Here is a 16,834-nt window from a genome sequence, read left to right as displayed (position 1 = left end):
ATGTAAAAACTATTAAATTCAGAACAAAATACGTGAAATGTTTGAGGTTGACACCATGGACAGCTAAATAAACAATGATAGATGCTTCAGCATCATCCTCCTCCATCTCTTAACCCCAATAGACCTCGAGTGACTTGCTCTCAAAGGGTGTTGTAAGACGATCTGCGCGCATATATTCCCGGAACCGGTCCGCTAACCGGAGTGTTCGCTGAAATGGTCTGGAAAATCCGACATCCTGCTACCATTCAACCCAGGAGAGGGGCTATATAAGCTCTGGTTGAGCCCAGCGAGTGCACAGTTGACCAGCGGCTTCATCTGGACCACCAGACCGGTCCGTTGTACCATTGTTGTGGACCTGAAGCTGTCATAAACAGTGGTACTTAAAGTACCTCTGAATTTTTGGTTTTGAATCTAGAGACCTTCCGGCTTCTGATTGGGGGAAGAGTCTTGCTGGCTAACTAGAAAGTCGACATCAGCATAGCATCATCAGTGAGTGATTTTGATTCTCCTTTTCATTTAGAAGTTCATTATTCGGTAATTTTTTTTTTTTGTCTCATTACTAATGAGGCAATGACCTCTAGCATAGTTTGAGAGAGGAATGATTATTACTGCCTTTGGGCAGTAATTTAACTACATTTATTATTTAAATACATTACGTATTTAAATACACTTAAATACATAAAGCTAAATACATTAGCTGTATTTAAGCATTTAGCTGCATTTGTTAAGATTTCTTTCTCATAGGTAATTAGTTCTTTAACACTCTTAAAGGAGTCTAATAACCGAGTTACCTTCATCTTATCTGCATCAAAGCCACGTTTAGAGCAAAAAGATCAAAGCTGGATTACAAACAGGGTTTTTAAAGCATTCCATTTATTGTACACACACACACGTTAGAAAGAACTTTTTCAGTGTCAGAGTAGTTCACAAGTGGAATGCATTAGGCAGTGATGTAGTGGAAGCTGACTCCATACACAGTTTCAAATGTAGATATGACAGAGCCCAGTAGGCTCAGGAATCTTTATATCAGTTAACTGACGGTTGAGTGACGGGACCAAAGAGCCATAGCTCAACCCCCGCAAGCACAACTAAGTGAGTACAACTAGGTGAATACACACACACACACACACACACACACACACACACACACACACACACACACACACACACACACACACACACACACACACACACATTGTAGCACATCAACACTTAGCAATAATGATAATATATTTCTTCAGTGCGATCAACGGTTGTAATGTTGGTGTTCCTGGTGGGTTCCTGCTGCGCAGACTGGCCGGCCAAGAAGGTGTACGCTGGATCCAGGTCGTCTGCGTCTGCCCAGGCCCAAGCCCAGGCAGCAGCCTCTGCCTCCAGCTTCTCGTCATCGTCTGCTTTCAGCTCTGCTGGCTCCTCAGGGTAGGTACAAAATGTCTGCTTATGTCTGCCCGAACTCATGCAAAAATATGCGTGTATACGTACAGTTGAGAGGCGGGACCAAAGAGCCAAAGCTCAACCCCCGCAATTAACATGAAATATTGACCAGGAAAATATGCAGGCGATGAGTCACAATAACGTGGCTGAAGTATGTTGACCAGACCACACTAGAAGTTGAAGGGACGACGACGACGTTTCGGTCCGTCCTGGACCATTCTCAAGTCGATTGAGTCCAGGACGGACCGAAACGTCGTCGTCTCTTCAACTTCTAGTGTGTGGTCTGGTCAACGACCAGGAAAATACTTTCCTATGACCGTGCCTTAAGATTTTGCACAAATTTATGCTTAATTATTGAATGTTTCTGCTAATCAACATTTATTTTACAGATCTGGTCATGGATCCTCCGGAGGCTTCGGAACCAAAGGAGGCTTTGGTGCTGGTGGTTCTGGAAGCCTAGGATCTTCAGGAGGCTTTGGTTCTGGTGGTTCTGGAAGCCATGGTTCTTCGGGTAGTTTTGGCTTCGGTGGCTCTGGGTCGAAAGGTAGTCACGGTTCTGGATCCATAGGCCTCTTAGTTTCTAGTGGTACCGGAGGATTGGGTTCTTCAGGCGGCTTCGGAGCTGGTGGTTCAGGTGGTGGCTTTGGGGCAGGTGGTTCCGGAGGCTTTGGATCTGCAGGTGGTTTTGGTGCTGGTGGTTCAGGAAGTCATGGATCTAAAGTGAGCTTCGGTTCAGGGGGTTCTGGAGGCTTTGGATCTTCAGGAGGCTTTGGTTCTGGTGGTTCTGGAACCCATGTGACTAAAGTTAGTTTCACTTCAGGTGGCGCTGGCGGTTCAGGAAGCCATGGATCAGCAGGAGGCTTCGGTGCTGGTGGTTCTGGAAGCCATGGATCTGCCGGTGGCTTTGGAGCAGGCGGTGCTGGAGGCTTTGGATCAGCAGGAGGCTTCGGTGCTGGTGGTGCAGGAGGCTTTGGTTCTGGTGGTTCTGGAAGCCATGGGTCTAAAGTGAGCTTCGGTTCAGGGGGTTCTGGAAGCCATGGATCTGCTGGCGGCTTTGGTTCTGGTGGTGCTGGAGGCTTTGGATCAGCAGGAGGCTTTGGTGCTGGTGGATCAGGAAGCCATGGATCCGCAGGTGGCTTTGGTTCTGGTGGTGCTGGAACAAAGGTGACTAAAGTTAGTTTCACTTCAGGTGGCGCTGGGGGTTCTGGAAGCCATGGATCTGCCGGTGGCTTTGGAGCAGGCGGTGCTGGAGGCTTTGGTTCAGGTGGTGCTGGAAGCCATGGATCTGGCTTCGGTTCAGGTGGTGCTGGAAGCCTAGGATCTGCTGGTGGCTTTGGTTCTGGAACCCAGGTGACTAAAGTTAGTTTCACTTCAGGTGGCGCTGGTGGTTCTGGAAGCCCTGGATCAGCAGGTGGTTTCGGTGCTGGCGGTGCTGGAAGCTTCGGTGCTGGCGGTTCTGGAGGCCATGGGTCTAAAGTGAGCTTCGGTTCTGGTGGTTCTGGAAGTCTTGGATCAGCCGGTGGCTTCGGTGCTGGTGGTTCAGGAGGCTTTGGATCTGCTGGTGGCTTTGGAGCTGGCGGTTCTGGAGGCCATGGGTCTAAAGTGAGCTTCGGTTCAGGTGGTTCTGGAAGCCTAGGATCTTCAGGAGGCTTCGGTGCTGGCGGTTCCGGAGGCCTTGGATCAGCCGGTGGCTTCGGTGCTGGTGGTTCAGGAGGCTTTGGATCTGCTGGTGGCTTTGGAGCTGGCGGTTCTGGAGGCCATGGGTCTAAAGTGAGCTTCGGTTCAGGTGGTTCTGGAAGCCTAGGATCCTCAGGAGGCTTCGGTGCTGGCGGTTCCGGAGGCTTTGGATCTGCTGGTGGCTTTGGTTCTGGTGGTTCTGGAAGCCTAGGATCTTCAGGAGGCTTCGGTGCTGGTGGTTCCGGAGGCTTTGGATCTGCTGGTAGCTTTGGTTCCAGCAGTGCCGGAAGCCACGCCTCATCTGGAGCCTTTAGCTCCAGTAGCTCCAGCAGCCATGCTGGAAGTTCCAGCAGTGCTAGCAGTCATGCTGGAAGCTCGGCTTCGGCCCAAGGGTCCTCAGGTAAGATTAGGGACGAGATTTAATTGTGTAACAAAAACTGAAATGAGATGCAAATATATTGCAAATATCTGAAGAATTTTATTCACTAGAGTTCATTTTCTCTTTCCTCCTTTCCAGGGCTCCCTGGCGGGTGTTCCTCGTGTTCCGGAGGCTACAACAAGAAGTGGTAAACTACAAGACGGTGCTACTTTGAACTCTACACAGGTTTACACAGTTGTAAACCTGTAAACCAAGCAACACTCTGGATATAAAAACATGAAGACTGTTTCTAAGCTTTAGAAAACAGGTGCTTGCCGTTGTAGAACTAATGGTCTCTGAATTACTGTTCCAGGAGTTATTTCAGACGAATAACTTTACTCTGACGTCTGAAGACAGTCATTCAGTCGCCCTATTTATGTGAAAAATAAGCTATACCTAGATCTTTGAGAATTTCAAGCAAAATGGTAATAAAGATGTTTTGAACAACATTTAAAACAAAATGTATAATTTATGTATTTGCATTTTTCCAAGCTCTTCATCCTTGTACTCTGCTTATATATACTGTCCCGACTCTAATTGTTTACGTGTAAACATTGCTTGAATTCCTTAAGTGTCGAAATAAATGAGAGGCTCTAAAAAATTGTGATTTTAATAACATTAAAAAAATAGTCGGGAACTCTTGAGTTTATTCAACAAATATATAGTGTCCTCACGTAAGTAAATTGCTCAGACTCAGCTTGATTGATACCGGAGTGAGTTGTTTACAACAAACACAACATCTACACACGTGAGCTGCAACAAACCTTCACATTAATATATGTTCTTTTGCAACAAACACCGTAAGAAAACATCTAAGTTAAAACACCTGTTTTATGGCCCAAAAAATCAGCAAGTAAACACCTGTGTGAGTTACAGCAACAAACAGCCCTTGGAACACCTGCGTCGGATAAAGAAGAAATGGAGTAGAGCCACAATGTCTCTAAGAAAACTTGTTTACTAAACTTGATTGCCTAACTTGTGGGCAAAACGTCTTCTTTTAAATACAGACTTCATAAATCTACGTCAGTGAACTTAAATGTATTTTTTAGTGCATTTCCCCCAAAAAAATCTATCTAAATTCTTATTCATCAGAAAAGGGTATATTCTAGTATAGATAAAGAAGTATATCAAGTATTTACACACAATTATACATCGTAATGTATACACTAAAACGAAAAACATATCCTATATATATACACGAATATACTCGTTAATGTATATATTTCCTATGGATATATAAAATATTATGCTTATGTGCTATTGTTTAGCGCAATTGAGTTTAACATTTTATATCCAGTCATTTTTATAATGAAATTTTACCATAAGTGAAAACAATTTTAAATATTTTAGCCAAATTTACATGCAGTTTCAAAAATACCTTGGATATATAAATTATTATGCTTCAGTGGCGTTTTTTATCGTAATTGAAGCCGATTGGACATATTTGAAGATATAAATCGAATCATTTTATAAGGAAACTTGTAATTACAATACTGGAATAGCCAACAGTAAGCCATACCAACCTCTTTCTATCTCAGGTTATTAACACTTATAGTTCCCTAGAGGAAGTGTGACTAAGTCTGAGGTCGAGATAATCTTCCTTAATGTTCAGAAAATTGTCTCTAGTTTAAGATAAGTATCCGCATCCGGCTCCTCCTTGTCGAAGACGGAGGAGCCGGACACTTGACAGTGTCCGGCTCCTCTTCAAAATATAAACTCGACCCTCTTCAAAATTTAACAATAATGATATCATTAAAGCTTGAAATATAATTGAATCCAAAATCTTTAACCAGAAGTATTTTTTACACTATAGAAATATCAGCTGACAATTGCATCCATAGGTACGTATAACGAATTGAGTTCAACGTTCAGGGATATGCAGGTTTAATGATAACAGATTACGTGGAATTTTGTCCCTGTGGCAGGAGGCTTGGACGATTCGAATTTGTTTATCGAAAAATATCTAGGCACTTAGTTGTAAAGAGATTTGCAGGCTGTGTCCCAGGGAAAACTATGACTTCCGGTTTTAGTTTTCTAGAAAGCTCTCTAGAGTGTTATAGAAAACTCCTCACTCCTGAAGGACTCGAACCCAGACAGCCAGGGTTCCATGCATAGCTTATCCAGCGTATCGCGTATTTAGCCCGCTAGACCACACTGACTGTTCAAAAGGATTGGAAATCGTCAGACCCTTAACTCGACCTCCGACAGCACTCGGTGGTCAATTTTGGGGACAAAAATTTTATCGAATCAGCTCGCATGTTGGGGCCACTTGAGCAACATAAATAACACCATCTATAGACAATCAAACCCGCTTTACGGAGCTTAGAGGATCCGCTGCTTTTTATAATTTGGGTTCGTATCCTGGCCGGGGAGGATTTACTGGGCGCAATTCCTTAACTGTAGCCTCTGTTTAACGCAACAGTAAAATGTGTACTTGGATGAAAAAACGATTCTTCGCGGCAGGGGATCGTATTCCAAGGACCGTAGGATTAAGGACCTGCCCGAAACGCTACGCGTACTAGTGGCTGTACAAGAATGTAACAACTCTTGTATATATCTCAAAAAAAAAAAATAATAGTAGTGAATCCTACCTAAAATGAAATGGAGTCGACCCCTATGACTCTGGCGAAAAAATCACAGTTGACCACGGGAAAGTGCTTGAGGCCAGACGCAAATGTCTGGCCTCCAATCCTCGAACAGATAGACAGACATATAGAAATTATCATATAGATCCGGATAGGTAAAGATATAATATTTTGTTTTTCTAAAGTTGGGGACAGGAAATGGGTTTGACTTAGTCCCTCTAGGCCAGAGATTGTTGGTCTTCCCCAGGATGCAACTAACAACAGTTGCCTGAGTCACGGCTACATGTGTTCTGCTTAGTGAACAAAGAGACATTAAACTTGTGATCCACGGCTCTAAGTCAAGGTCGTTGATAACTGCACTGTAGTTCTCACATAATTAAACACATATAATTAACCAGTTAAATATATTAACAAAGGTGTATCCATTCTGGAGATTGACTTAAGTGCAAAAGAAGTAATTTTTTATTGTTTAAAGATGTTTTCTACTTTACGCAAGAGGAGATTCCGTTTTGAAAGGGTATACCCTTTAAAAAATTGAAGACGAGTTTTCTTTCACAACGGAGAATGTCAAGGTGAACTAACCTAATGTTTACTTCATGAGGTTGAACTTCAGCCCTTTTACTCGAATTGTGAGCTTTCAGTCAGCTGGTTAATACAGTCAAAAGTCGTCTGTGACTGGTCTTATTTTAGTCTATACATGGTATCTGCCTCTATCAATGTCTCTTTGGATTAAATCGGAAATATGATTCCATTCGAGTCATCTTCAAGTGTAGCTTATGACCCATTTCAGATCTTTTCTCCTTTCTGTTAATTTGATTTTTTGGTGCTTATCGTGTCTCCCGTGACTCTTCAACCGTCGAGTGATATGAGGTTTAATTTCTTTAGTCTCATCGCAACTCATACCTCAGCCCTGGGGCCAGATTCACGAAGCAGTTACGCATGAACGAACGTGTACATCTTTCCTCAATTTTTGACAGCTTTGGTTACATTTATTAAACAGTTTACAAGCATGAAAACTTGCCAATCAACTGTTGATATTGTTATAAACAGCCTCCTGGTGCTTCGAAGGTCATTAACTGTTTAATAATTGTAAACAAAGCCGCCAAAGATTGAGAAAAGATGTACAGGTTCGTAAGTGCTTGCGTAACTACTTCGCGATTCTGTCCCCTGGAATCCTACTAGTCCGGTGTCGATCATATCTGTACTTCAATGTTCTAAACAAGACTTACATTTTACGTATGTAAAAATCCTTGGCAGATTTGCCAAGATACATAAGTATCTTGGAACACAAGTTTTTAATACTTGTGTGTGTGTGAGTGTTTCATTAAGGATAACAGCAACCATATGTTAGACTGCGAGCTGCGAGGTCTAACAGCCTGGCTGACCAGATCACCATCAAGGCCATGTCTTAGACCACACTGCCGCCACGAGGACATTGATCTTCAGAACCATCTCAATAAAACCTCAAGGTAGGTAAAGTTTCACAGTATTTCCAATTAACTGCTAATATAATTAATATTTAACTCTGGCACAGATAATATTTACCAATAACATGACCCGTTTTTCGTGAGAATTTGTATCATTCTAGTGTTATCCCCAGAAATTTCTTACAAGTACAGAACTGATCGAAAAATTATACTCAGCTGAAGGATGATGAGTCACAATAACGTGGCTGAAAAATGTTGACTAGACCACACACTAGATAGTGAAGATACAACGACGTTTCGGTCCGTTCTGGACCATTAACGACTTGAGAATGGTCCAGGACGGACCGAAACGTCATCATTTCTTCACTTTCTAGTGTGTGGTCTGGTCAACCTACTCAGCTGAAGCAGATGTTAAGTATGAGGGGTGTTGTCAACATTGGGTGAGTATGTTTGGTGCAATAGTCTGACGGTTGATTATGCGACATATTTCCATGTGGGCAGAGGCTCAAGGACCCAAACTTTCGTGGGATTATTGCAATGTTCACAGATCTTTGTATTCTCCGTCAACCACTGAAACGTATCATTTTACAGGTGAGGAGGTGGTCATATAGGAGCAATTTGATAATTAACAGCATATATTATAGAAAAATGTCGACAGTACGACTATGTTTGATAGTTTTACTCTCGCTCTTTTAAACGTATAGAATCTTGAGATTATCTTGAGATGATTTCGGGGCTTTTTAGTGTCCCCGCGGCTCGGTCCTCGACCAGGCCTCCACCCCCAGGAAGCAGCCCGTGACAGGTGACTAACACCCAGGTACCTATTTTACTGCTAGGTAACAGGGCATAGGGTGAAAAACTCTGCCCATTGTTTCTCGCCGGCGCCTGGGATCGAACCCAGGACCAGAGGATCATAAGTCCAGCGTGCTGTCCGCTCGGCCGACCGGCTCCAAAAAAATTGCAGTAAACAAAAGTAGAATTTAAGATAATAAGGCTTTTGAATGCTGAGCCCCTGGAGAGGTACTCCAAGGCTCTATCTTGATATTTTTTATCTACTTTATACATAAATGACCTGGGTGCTGGAGGGAGCAGCATCTTAAGTACAGTTATCTATTTCACTATTCTTGTGTCACTGATAACATAAAATATACTATCAACAGTTGATCAAAGACATTCATACCTACGACTCAGAACATCAGAATTCAGAGGGCGATCGTGGCCCTCCAAGTGACTAAATTACCGGTTGAGAATGGAAGCTACATCAAACAAGCACAAAATCCCATGCAGCCAATCTTCGAAAATTTATACCTCAAATATCTATCAAATTATATTTATTCTATCACTGGAAACATCTATCCATTCAAATCCTCTCCACGTGGCTACCTTTGCTATGCATTAAATTGTATCTATTAACAAGAGCGCCGGCCCGTGCAGACTCCGCATCCGCCCCTCTTCGCTGGAATTACAAAGGGTATCCTTGCCTTTGCAGATTGCACACGGGTGTGGCTGTTGCAACCACCCACCCGGCAGGAACGGGTTTGTGTTGTGGTCGAGAGTTCGAGGAAGCAAAAGGAATCCCGCTGGACTAACGCAATGGTCGGTTTTTTTTCTTCAACGTCTCGCTTTACCACGATAAGTTTCCACGAATATTTTACAGTCCTCCCATGTAGGGAAATCACATGGATGATTGCAAGGGGAAGAGAGAGACACAGACAGACAGAGAGACAGACAGACAGAGAGACAGACAGACAGAGAGACAGACAGAGAGACAGACAGACAGAGACACAGACAGACAGAGACACAGACAGACAGAGAGACAGACAGACAGAGACACAGACAGACAGAGAGACAGACAGACAGAGACAGACAGACAGAGAGACAGACAGAGAGACAGACAGACAGAGACACAGACAGACAGAGACACAGACAGACAGAGACACAGACAGACAGAGAGACAGACAGACAGAGACACAGACAGACAGACAGAGACACAGACAGACAGAGACACAGACAGACAGAGAATATAATAAAAAAAACAAAATACAAGAAAAGCCATTTCTAACACACATAAGCGTGCTATAAATCACCAATTACACGACACAGTGTTCCCATCTAATTACTTGTACCGTTAGCGCGATACTAAGTATAAACTAAGGTTCAAGTATCAGGTCAAACCGGTCTCCCAACACTTTAATGACGCAATGTTTTGGGGTTTACCAAGTTACTGGACCATAATATATATAAATTTATATAAATATATATTGGAAGCAATCTTTCATGTAGACATTGTATATTATTGAATATTGAAGCGTGGCAAATGCCTCGCTGATGTCAAGGCTTCGATTGTCGCTGTGTCTGTCGATTATTTTGCCGATGTATTTGAGGTTATTTCAAGTGATAATCTGGTTATGTGTAGTGACTATATGTTCCTTAATAATAGCTGATGGGGAATTGTTAGGCGCCTTGAAAGGAAGGTTGCTGTCTTGCCTATACTTTTCCACTTAGATTTTCAGAGAATGTGATAGAATAGATAAAATGGTTTAGCACGGTGATAAACGTAGAAAGGGACACAGGGGGAAATGGGGTACAGAGAATGGCTCAGAGAGACTTTAGAACAAACTTTTCTAGTGCCAAAGTAGGTAACAAATGGAATGCATTAGGCGGTGATATGGTAGAGGCAGATTACATACACAGTTTCAAATTTAGATATGATAGAGGCCAATAGGCTCAGGAATCTGTACACCAGTTGATTGACGGTTGAGAGGCGGGACCAAAGAGCCAGAGCTCAACCCCCGCAAGCACAATGAGGCGAGTATTAACCCCTCTCTCACCTGCCTTTCCATCATTCCTTATAGTGACTCATACTTCCTCCTCACGACTTGATAAGGGTTCAAGGACGGACCGAAACGTTGTAATTCTCATTTCATCTCATAAATATGAGTTGGGTTTTACATTACACTTCTTAATGTCGGAACTGAATTACTAGATCTAGTAAGTATGGTCCTATTTTCCCCCCCCCTCCCTGCTGAACGATCTTCAGCAGGGGGGGGGGTGGAGTCGGTTCGAAAGGGACTACAGTCCCTGAAGGTTACTCAATGGCAGAGAAACTGTCCCGTGTTCGATCTAAAATGTCGTCATATCGATCACAAACAACCCCACATCAAAAAATATTAATTATAAAATCATGCATTTATGATCTGGGTCGTTACCTATTCCTAGAGGTAGTTAGCGGTTCAGCATTTCCTGGGAGAAGTTTTTGCTCTGTGATGATTGCTTGACCGTACCTCAGCTCCGCATACAGGCGGAACTCTTTAATAATAATTCGTTCGTATACCGAAGCTTCGAAAATTAAATATAACTGAATTAGATAACCCTCATTTGCGTATCAAAGGAGATTTTTCATGAGATAATGAATTAGACAAATAACGGGTTTAATTGGAAAGTTTTAAAATAATTTTCGACGTCAATAATTGGGGGCAATTATTTTTAGCTAATAGCAAGCCGTTAAGAGAGTTTGTTAGTACACTACACGCAGATATCACAATAACGTGATGGATCAAATGAACAAATCCACAAGGGTTTAGGCAGATGAAGGCAGCGTCTGGGATGCTCCCGGTCGCAGGTTCGAATCCTCGTCACGGCCCTTGTGGATTTGTTCAGCGTTTGTCAATCTTCGTTACAAATTAATTAGTGGACATGAATGGCTTGTCTGCAATTGGTTTTACCATTAGGCAATCTTGAGATTATCTTGAGATGATTTCGGGGCTTTTTAGTGTCCCCGCATCCCGGTCTTCGACCAGGCCTCCACCCCCAGGAAGCAGCCCGTGACAGCCGACTAACACCCAGGTACCTATTTTACTGCTAGGTAACAGGGACATAGGGTGAAAGAAACTCTGCCCATTGTTTATCGCCAGCGCCCGGGATCGAACCCGGAACCACAGGATCACAAGTCCAGCATGCTGTCCACTCGGCATTGATTTTGACTAAGACGGAAGAATGAATAGATTCTGCAGCTCCAGTCCACTCAGACTCCTGATAACACAGGACTACACACATATGACTTCATAACCTGTGAATATGCAAGTATGACTTCATAGACCATTCTCGCAATCGACTTGAGAATGGTCCAGGACGGACCGAAACGTCGTCGTCCCTTCACCTTCTAGTGTGTGGTCTGGTCAACATACTATAGCCACGCTGAGCTAAATAGCCGACCGGCTTTGGGAGCCGGTCGGCCGAGCGGACAGCATACTAGACTTGTGATCCTGTGATCCTGGGTTCGATCCCGGGCGCCGGCGAGAAACAATGGGCAGAGTTTCTTTCACGTATGCCCCTGTTACCTAGCAGTAAAATAGGTACCTGGGTGTTAGTCGGCTGTCACGGGCTGCTTCCTGGGGGTGGAGGCCTGGTCGAGGACCGGGCCGCGGGGACATTAAAAGCCCCGAAATCATCTCAAGATAACCTCAAGATAAGATAACGTTATTGTGACTCATCGCCTGCATGTTGATAGACCATTACTAGACACTAACGATTTCATACCTTAGGACTCAATATATACGACCTTCTTGATAAGGAAGGCAAGCGTGTGCAGCCCTACGTCTTGGGTACGTCATAGCTCGCGATGGAAATAGACAATTCGGTGCTCTTATCATGCACAGCATTGAAATGTGAAAAGCTTGAATATGATAACACGAAGCTTCCAGCCGCAGGCTCAAATATTTTCAACCCTGCTTATTATTTAGATTCTCATTAGTGTGATTTCATTATGCATACATGTACAGTATATAAATATATAAATTATATATTATACACGAGAGAATGTCTTTATGATATCAAAGGGATATGTGGTGAAGAAGGGCACCATGTATCAAAGATATCTATGATATCTATGATATCTATGATATTGATATCTATGATATCAAAGGGATATGTGGTGAAGAAGGGCACTATGTAAACTGAATTGAATATGTCGGATTAAGAAGAGTGGAGGATGTGAAAGACGTCTGTGAAAGAGGCGAGTAGATAACATGAGGAAAATCTGCAGATACTGGTGACTTACCTGCTTGTAATGGAGGAAAATGACTGGAGTGGACGAGGAAAATGATTAGACAAGTGGTATGGGATACTGACAATGTTTACCCGAGGACTATCTGTTTAGACGCACTCAGTCTCTCTCTCACTAAATCAATCTATATTTATCTCTATCCCTTCATCCCTTCACGTTAATATCTCTTGTTTATAACTTTATCTTCCTCTCCCCCATCCTTCAATCCAATACCACTGACACTGATATTCTGTGGAACGAATGTTATTCACAGCTAAAAATAACAATGACGCCATGTTCTTCTACCTAGCGGCAGCTAGCGGTGCTGTGCTTCCTGAGGAGTACTTGTTCAATTAAGATTGATCTTAGCATAGCGCCGCTGGCGGGCTTAACTCATATATTAGTTAATTCGTGAATTAAAGCTGTCAAAACTGAACTTGCCACCTAGCGATTTGTGTAATCATAAAACATTAATTTGAGATCTAGAATGAATATATCTTTGAGTGTGTAATCCGTATTAAACATTCGAAGAAGGACTTTTTCAATTATATACTTTGAGAAGAGGCAATGCCAACAAGAACCTTATGGCCTGAAGCATATCTTAAGAAACGGACTCGGTAGCTTAAGTGTGAGTGAGACGGTGAGTGACTCAGGCCTCTACTGGGGCGACCTTCGTGATCTGCAAGATAAGTATCGACCTTCCTACGTGTAGCTACGTCATGGGTGAACGAGGCAAAAAACTGATTCCGTGATGTCATCTTGATCTATGAGGATCTAAGGTAAGGGTATAGTGTGTGTACTCGCCTATTTGTACTCATCGATTTGTGCTTGCGGGGGTTGAGCTTTAGCTCTTTGGTCCCGCCTCTCAACTGTTAATCAACTGGTGTACAGGTTCCTGAGCCTACTGGGTTCTATCATATGTACATTTGAAACTGTGTATGGAGTCAGCCTCCACCACATCACTGTCTAGTGCATTCCTTCCGTTGGAGGATGGCATGGGAGTGAGTGAGTGTGTGAGTGTGTGTGTGTGTGTGTGTGTGTGTGTGTACTCGCCTAGTTATACTCGCCTAGTTGTGCTTGCAGGGGTTGAGCTCTGGCTCTTTGGTCCCGCCTCTCAACTGTCAATCAACAGGTGTACAGGTTCCTGTGTGTGTGTGTGTGTGTGTGTGTACTCGCCTACAAATTGCTTTGATATTTTTGGTGCTGTTTGATATTAAACAAGTAAAATAAAATTCAGTTCCTGTATGATGACAAAACCACACATCATAAGGTGAAAGAAATAACTACGTTTCGATCCGTTTTGAACCATTATCATGTCACTCAGTCCTCTTTACTTCAAGAAAAATCTCTAATAAAAAGAGTCTCGGAATTTATTAGGACTTTCAATCTATATCTAGGGTAGGCTAGGGGGGCCTCGTAGCCTGGTGGATAGCGCGCAGGACTCGTAATTCTGTGGGGCGGGTTCGATTCCCGCACGAGGCAGAAACAAATGGGCAAAGTTTCTTTCACCCTGAATGCCTCTGTTACCTAGCAGTAAATAGGTACCTGGGAGTTAGTCAGCTGTCACGGGCTGCTTCCTGGGGGTGGAGGCCTGGTCGAGGACCGGGCCGCGGGGACACTAAAAAGCCCCGAAATCATCTCAAGATAACCTCAAGATATCTATAAGACAGCGTATCTGTCTGTATGACTCCTGTCTGTCTGACAAAGACTGGAAGCTATAGGCTCTTGGTGCTAGTCCCACCCATCTTTGCAGAGGTGAACGGTCTGAGGTAAAGGAGGAACAATGGCTGGCTGAGATCGTCAGAGTATCACAGGGAACAGCGTGCCAGGGTCACAGTCTCATCCCCACACCATGACGTTTGGGCACTGTCCGCAGACAACAATTTATAATTTGTATACAATAATATACACCATTATTAACTATTCTTGGGGATAAATTGCATAAATTGGGTCTGCTATTCATACTTTGGCCGTTGTACAATAAAAGTTTGCATTTATATATTTTGAACATAAACAAAATGACTATTAACAGGTAAAATTACATTTAATAGTTTCTCAAAAATTCACGAGGAAGTGTACATTATGCGATATATATTGTTCAGGTTGTGGGTTTATCCTGGATCCGGGTTAGGAATCTGAAACATTTTCATGTGGCCAAGCTTACTTTACATTCTGCCCAGGAAGGGATGGACCTTGGGGGCTTGCTTGCTACACCCGCGTGTGTAGGTGTATTGTGCGTCTCTCTCTCTATCCCTCCCACGGTATCTGCGTTGTCATTCTTGGCTTCCTCATCATGTCACTTTCACTAGTTTCCCCCTGTAGTGATCATGTCACTTTCATTCGTTTACCTAGTAGTCATGTCACGTCACCCCGATAAACTATTTCAAACCCTATAAAGCTTTCATTTTAACTTTTAATAATAGCAGCATAAAAATGCTATGTTTTCTAAATAAAAGCTATAGCAAAGCTCCGGTTTTCTTTAGTAAGGGGAAAAATTAGAGCTGGGGGTCTTCTCTAATATTTAGAGTCAAGTCGTGTATCACCAGCCATTACATGAGCCAGAATGAATAGCGATAAATCTAAAGGAATTTCCAGGGAGGGACAAAGACCTATAGGCAAGGAATATATAATATTATATATATATATAATATATATATATATATATATTATATATAATATGCAATAAAACATATTAAGGGTACTCAAAAAATATCAGTAACGTGATATATCAATGAGAACAATTAGGAAAGCAAGATGGGAATCGAACCAACGTCCTGGTGGAAGTTTCAGATGCGCATTTGAACCCATGGACCACGTAATGATGTTATTGTGGTTAATATTATAACGTAATCATGTTTTTTGCGACTTCACTGTGTATTTGAAGGAAGATTATGATGAACTGCATTACCATTACCGGAGAGAATACGAATTACAGACTCCTGGTGGATTCGGGAGGATCTGAAGGAGGCTTCTGACTGCTAGTGGATCCAGGCGGATCCCAAGTGGAATAATTAGAATATTGTGATCCGTGGAGGCTTTCCAGGAGTCTGGCTCGGTTTCCCTGTCCTGTTCTAATGATTTTATCCACTAAAGGTGCTTATTAACCGTAAAATTATCAATGTCTATCATAAAACGAAAATCCATCCATCGTATTGTAACCAATTACTGTAACTTAAATATAAGCTTAAGGCTTTAATAACACTATTACATCCAAAAATCAATTTCATGTCAGCACAAAGGATAACAATATGTAAGGTGCTTGAGTTCAGATGCCACAGTTGCAGCTGTCTACCCACCTTAACAGTCAGATGGATCCTACATATTTGACAACGGAACCCGAGTTAAGAATAATGAATCAAGTCAAATTATCTACACGCAATACATAATTTTAATAATCCCAAAGCTGAGTGCATTTCAAAGGCCTGATTCAAAGTTGCTTCACACAACAGGCGGATGGATCTTGGATATGTAAGGGCTATTAAACTTATCGAACATGATGAAGTACTTTGTAAATCCCAAATATTAGTAATTAATAAACGCTCAAATATTTTTAATTCTACCTGAGAGCATCATCTCTTCTAACTGAAATAATTGCTTCAACACAGTTGTAATAAGATGCTCTTCAGTCTTCCAGTCATTCTCCGAGCTCATCTGAGCGTCGCCGCGTTCATACACCAGCCATACACCACATACACCAGCCATACACCACATACACCAACCATACACCACATACACCAGCCATACACCAACCATACACCACACTGAAATCATTTACAAAGGTTTACCCTGGTATACCATTAGGAAACCCACTTAACCTCTCCGCCAGTCGTCGACTCACCCTCTCCCATTGAGTAGGGTTTAATAGCTGAGAAAGTTGTCTACCACTCTACGTCATCGCTACTCTTGAAGTAAACCTAAGTAAACCCAATCCGATCCTACCAAAATATGATTTACAAAACTGTTTTATATATAGTACGCACATGATCTGTGACGTCAATGTGACGTCATTGTGACGTCACCATGTCGTCCACTTTAATCTAAACAAAATCTATTTTTTTCTAACCAAACACTTTGAAAAATATATAATTAAATATATCCTACGTAATCTAACTTCATTATATCATTAGTAAATTTATTTTCAAATAATCATAAGTTTAACTAATATAACATCGGCCCTAACATACCCTAATTGTGGTTAAATTATGCTATATTCACCTAGATTAGCTAATATTCCTCTAAGACGTCGAAT

At 42.4% G+C, this 16,834-nt stretch overlaps 1 protein-coding gene across 2 annotated transcripts; it reads left to right on the top strand.

Annotated features, from left to right (window-relative positions):
- The first annotated feature begins 283 nt into the window (after positions 1-283).
- LOC123764528 (uncharacterized) lies at positions 284-3,878 on the top strand. 2 transcript variants are annotated; one of them, XM_069314534.1, is made up of 5 exons: positions 284-489; positions 1,242-1,419; positions 1,824-3,274; positions 3,359-3,511; positions 3,629-3,878. In XM_069314534.1, coding segments are annotated over exons 1-5 (1,836 nt in total). In that variant the 5' UTR covers positions 284-488; the 3' UTR covers positions 3,682-3,878. The 2 variants fall into 2 exon arrangements, with proteins under 2 accessions (XP_069170635.1, XP_069170634.1); XM_069314533.1 differs by having other exon boundaries at positions 1,824-3,511.
- Positions 3,879-16,834: the final 12,956 nt, after the last annotated feature.

Source organism: Procambarus clarkii, chromosome 79 (assembly GCF_040958095.1).
Source record: "Procambarus clarkii isolate CNS0578487 chromosome 79, FALCON_Pclarkii_2.0, whole genome shotgun sequence".
Lineage (NCBI taxonomy): Eukaryota > Metazoa > Arthropoda > Malacostraca > Decapoda > Cambaridae > Procambarus > Procambarus clarkii.
This window is presented reverse-complemented; position numbering and strand designations above follow the sequence as displayed.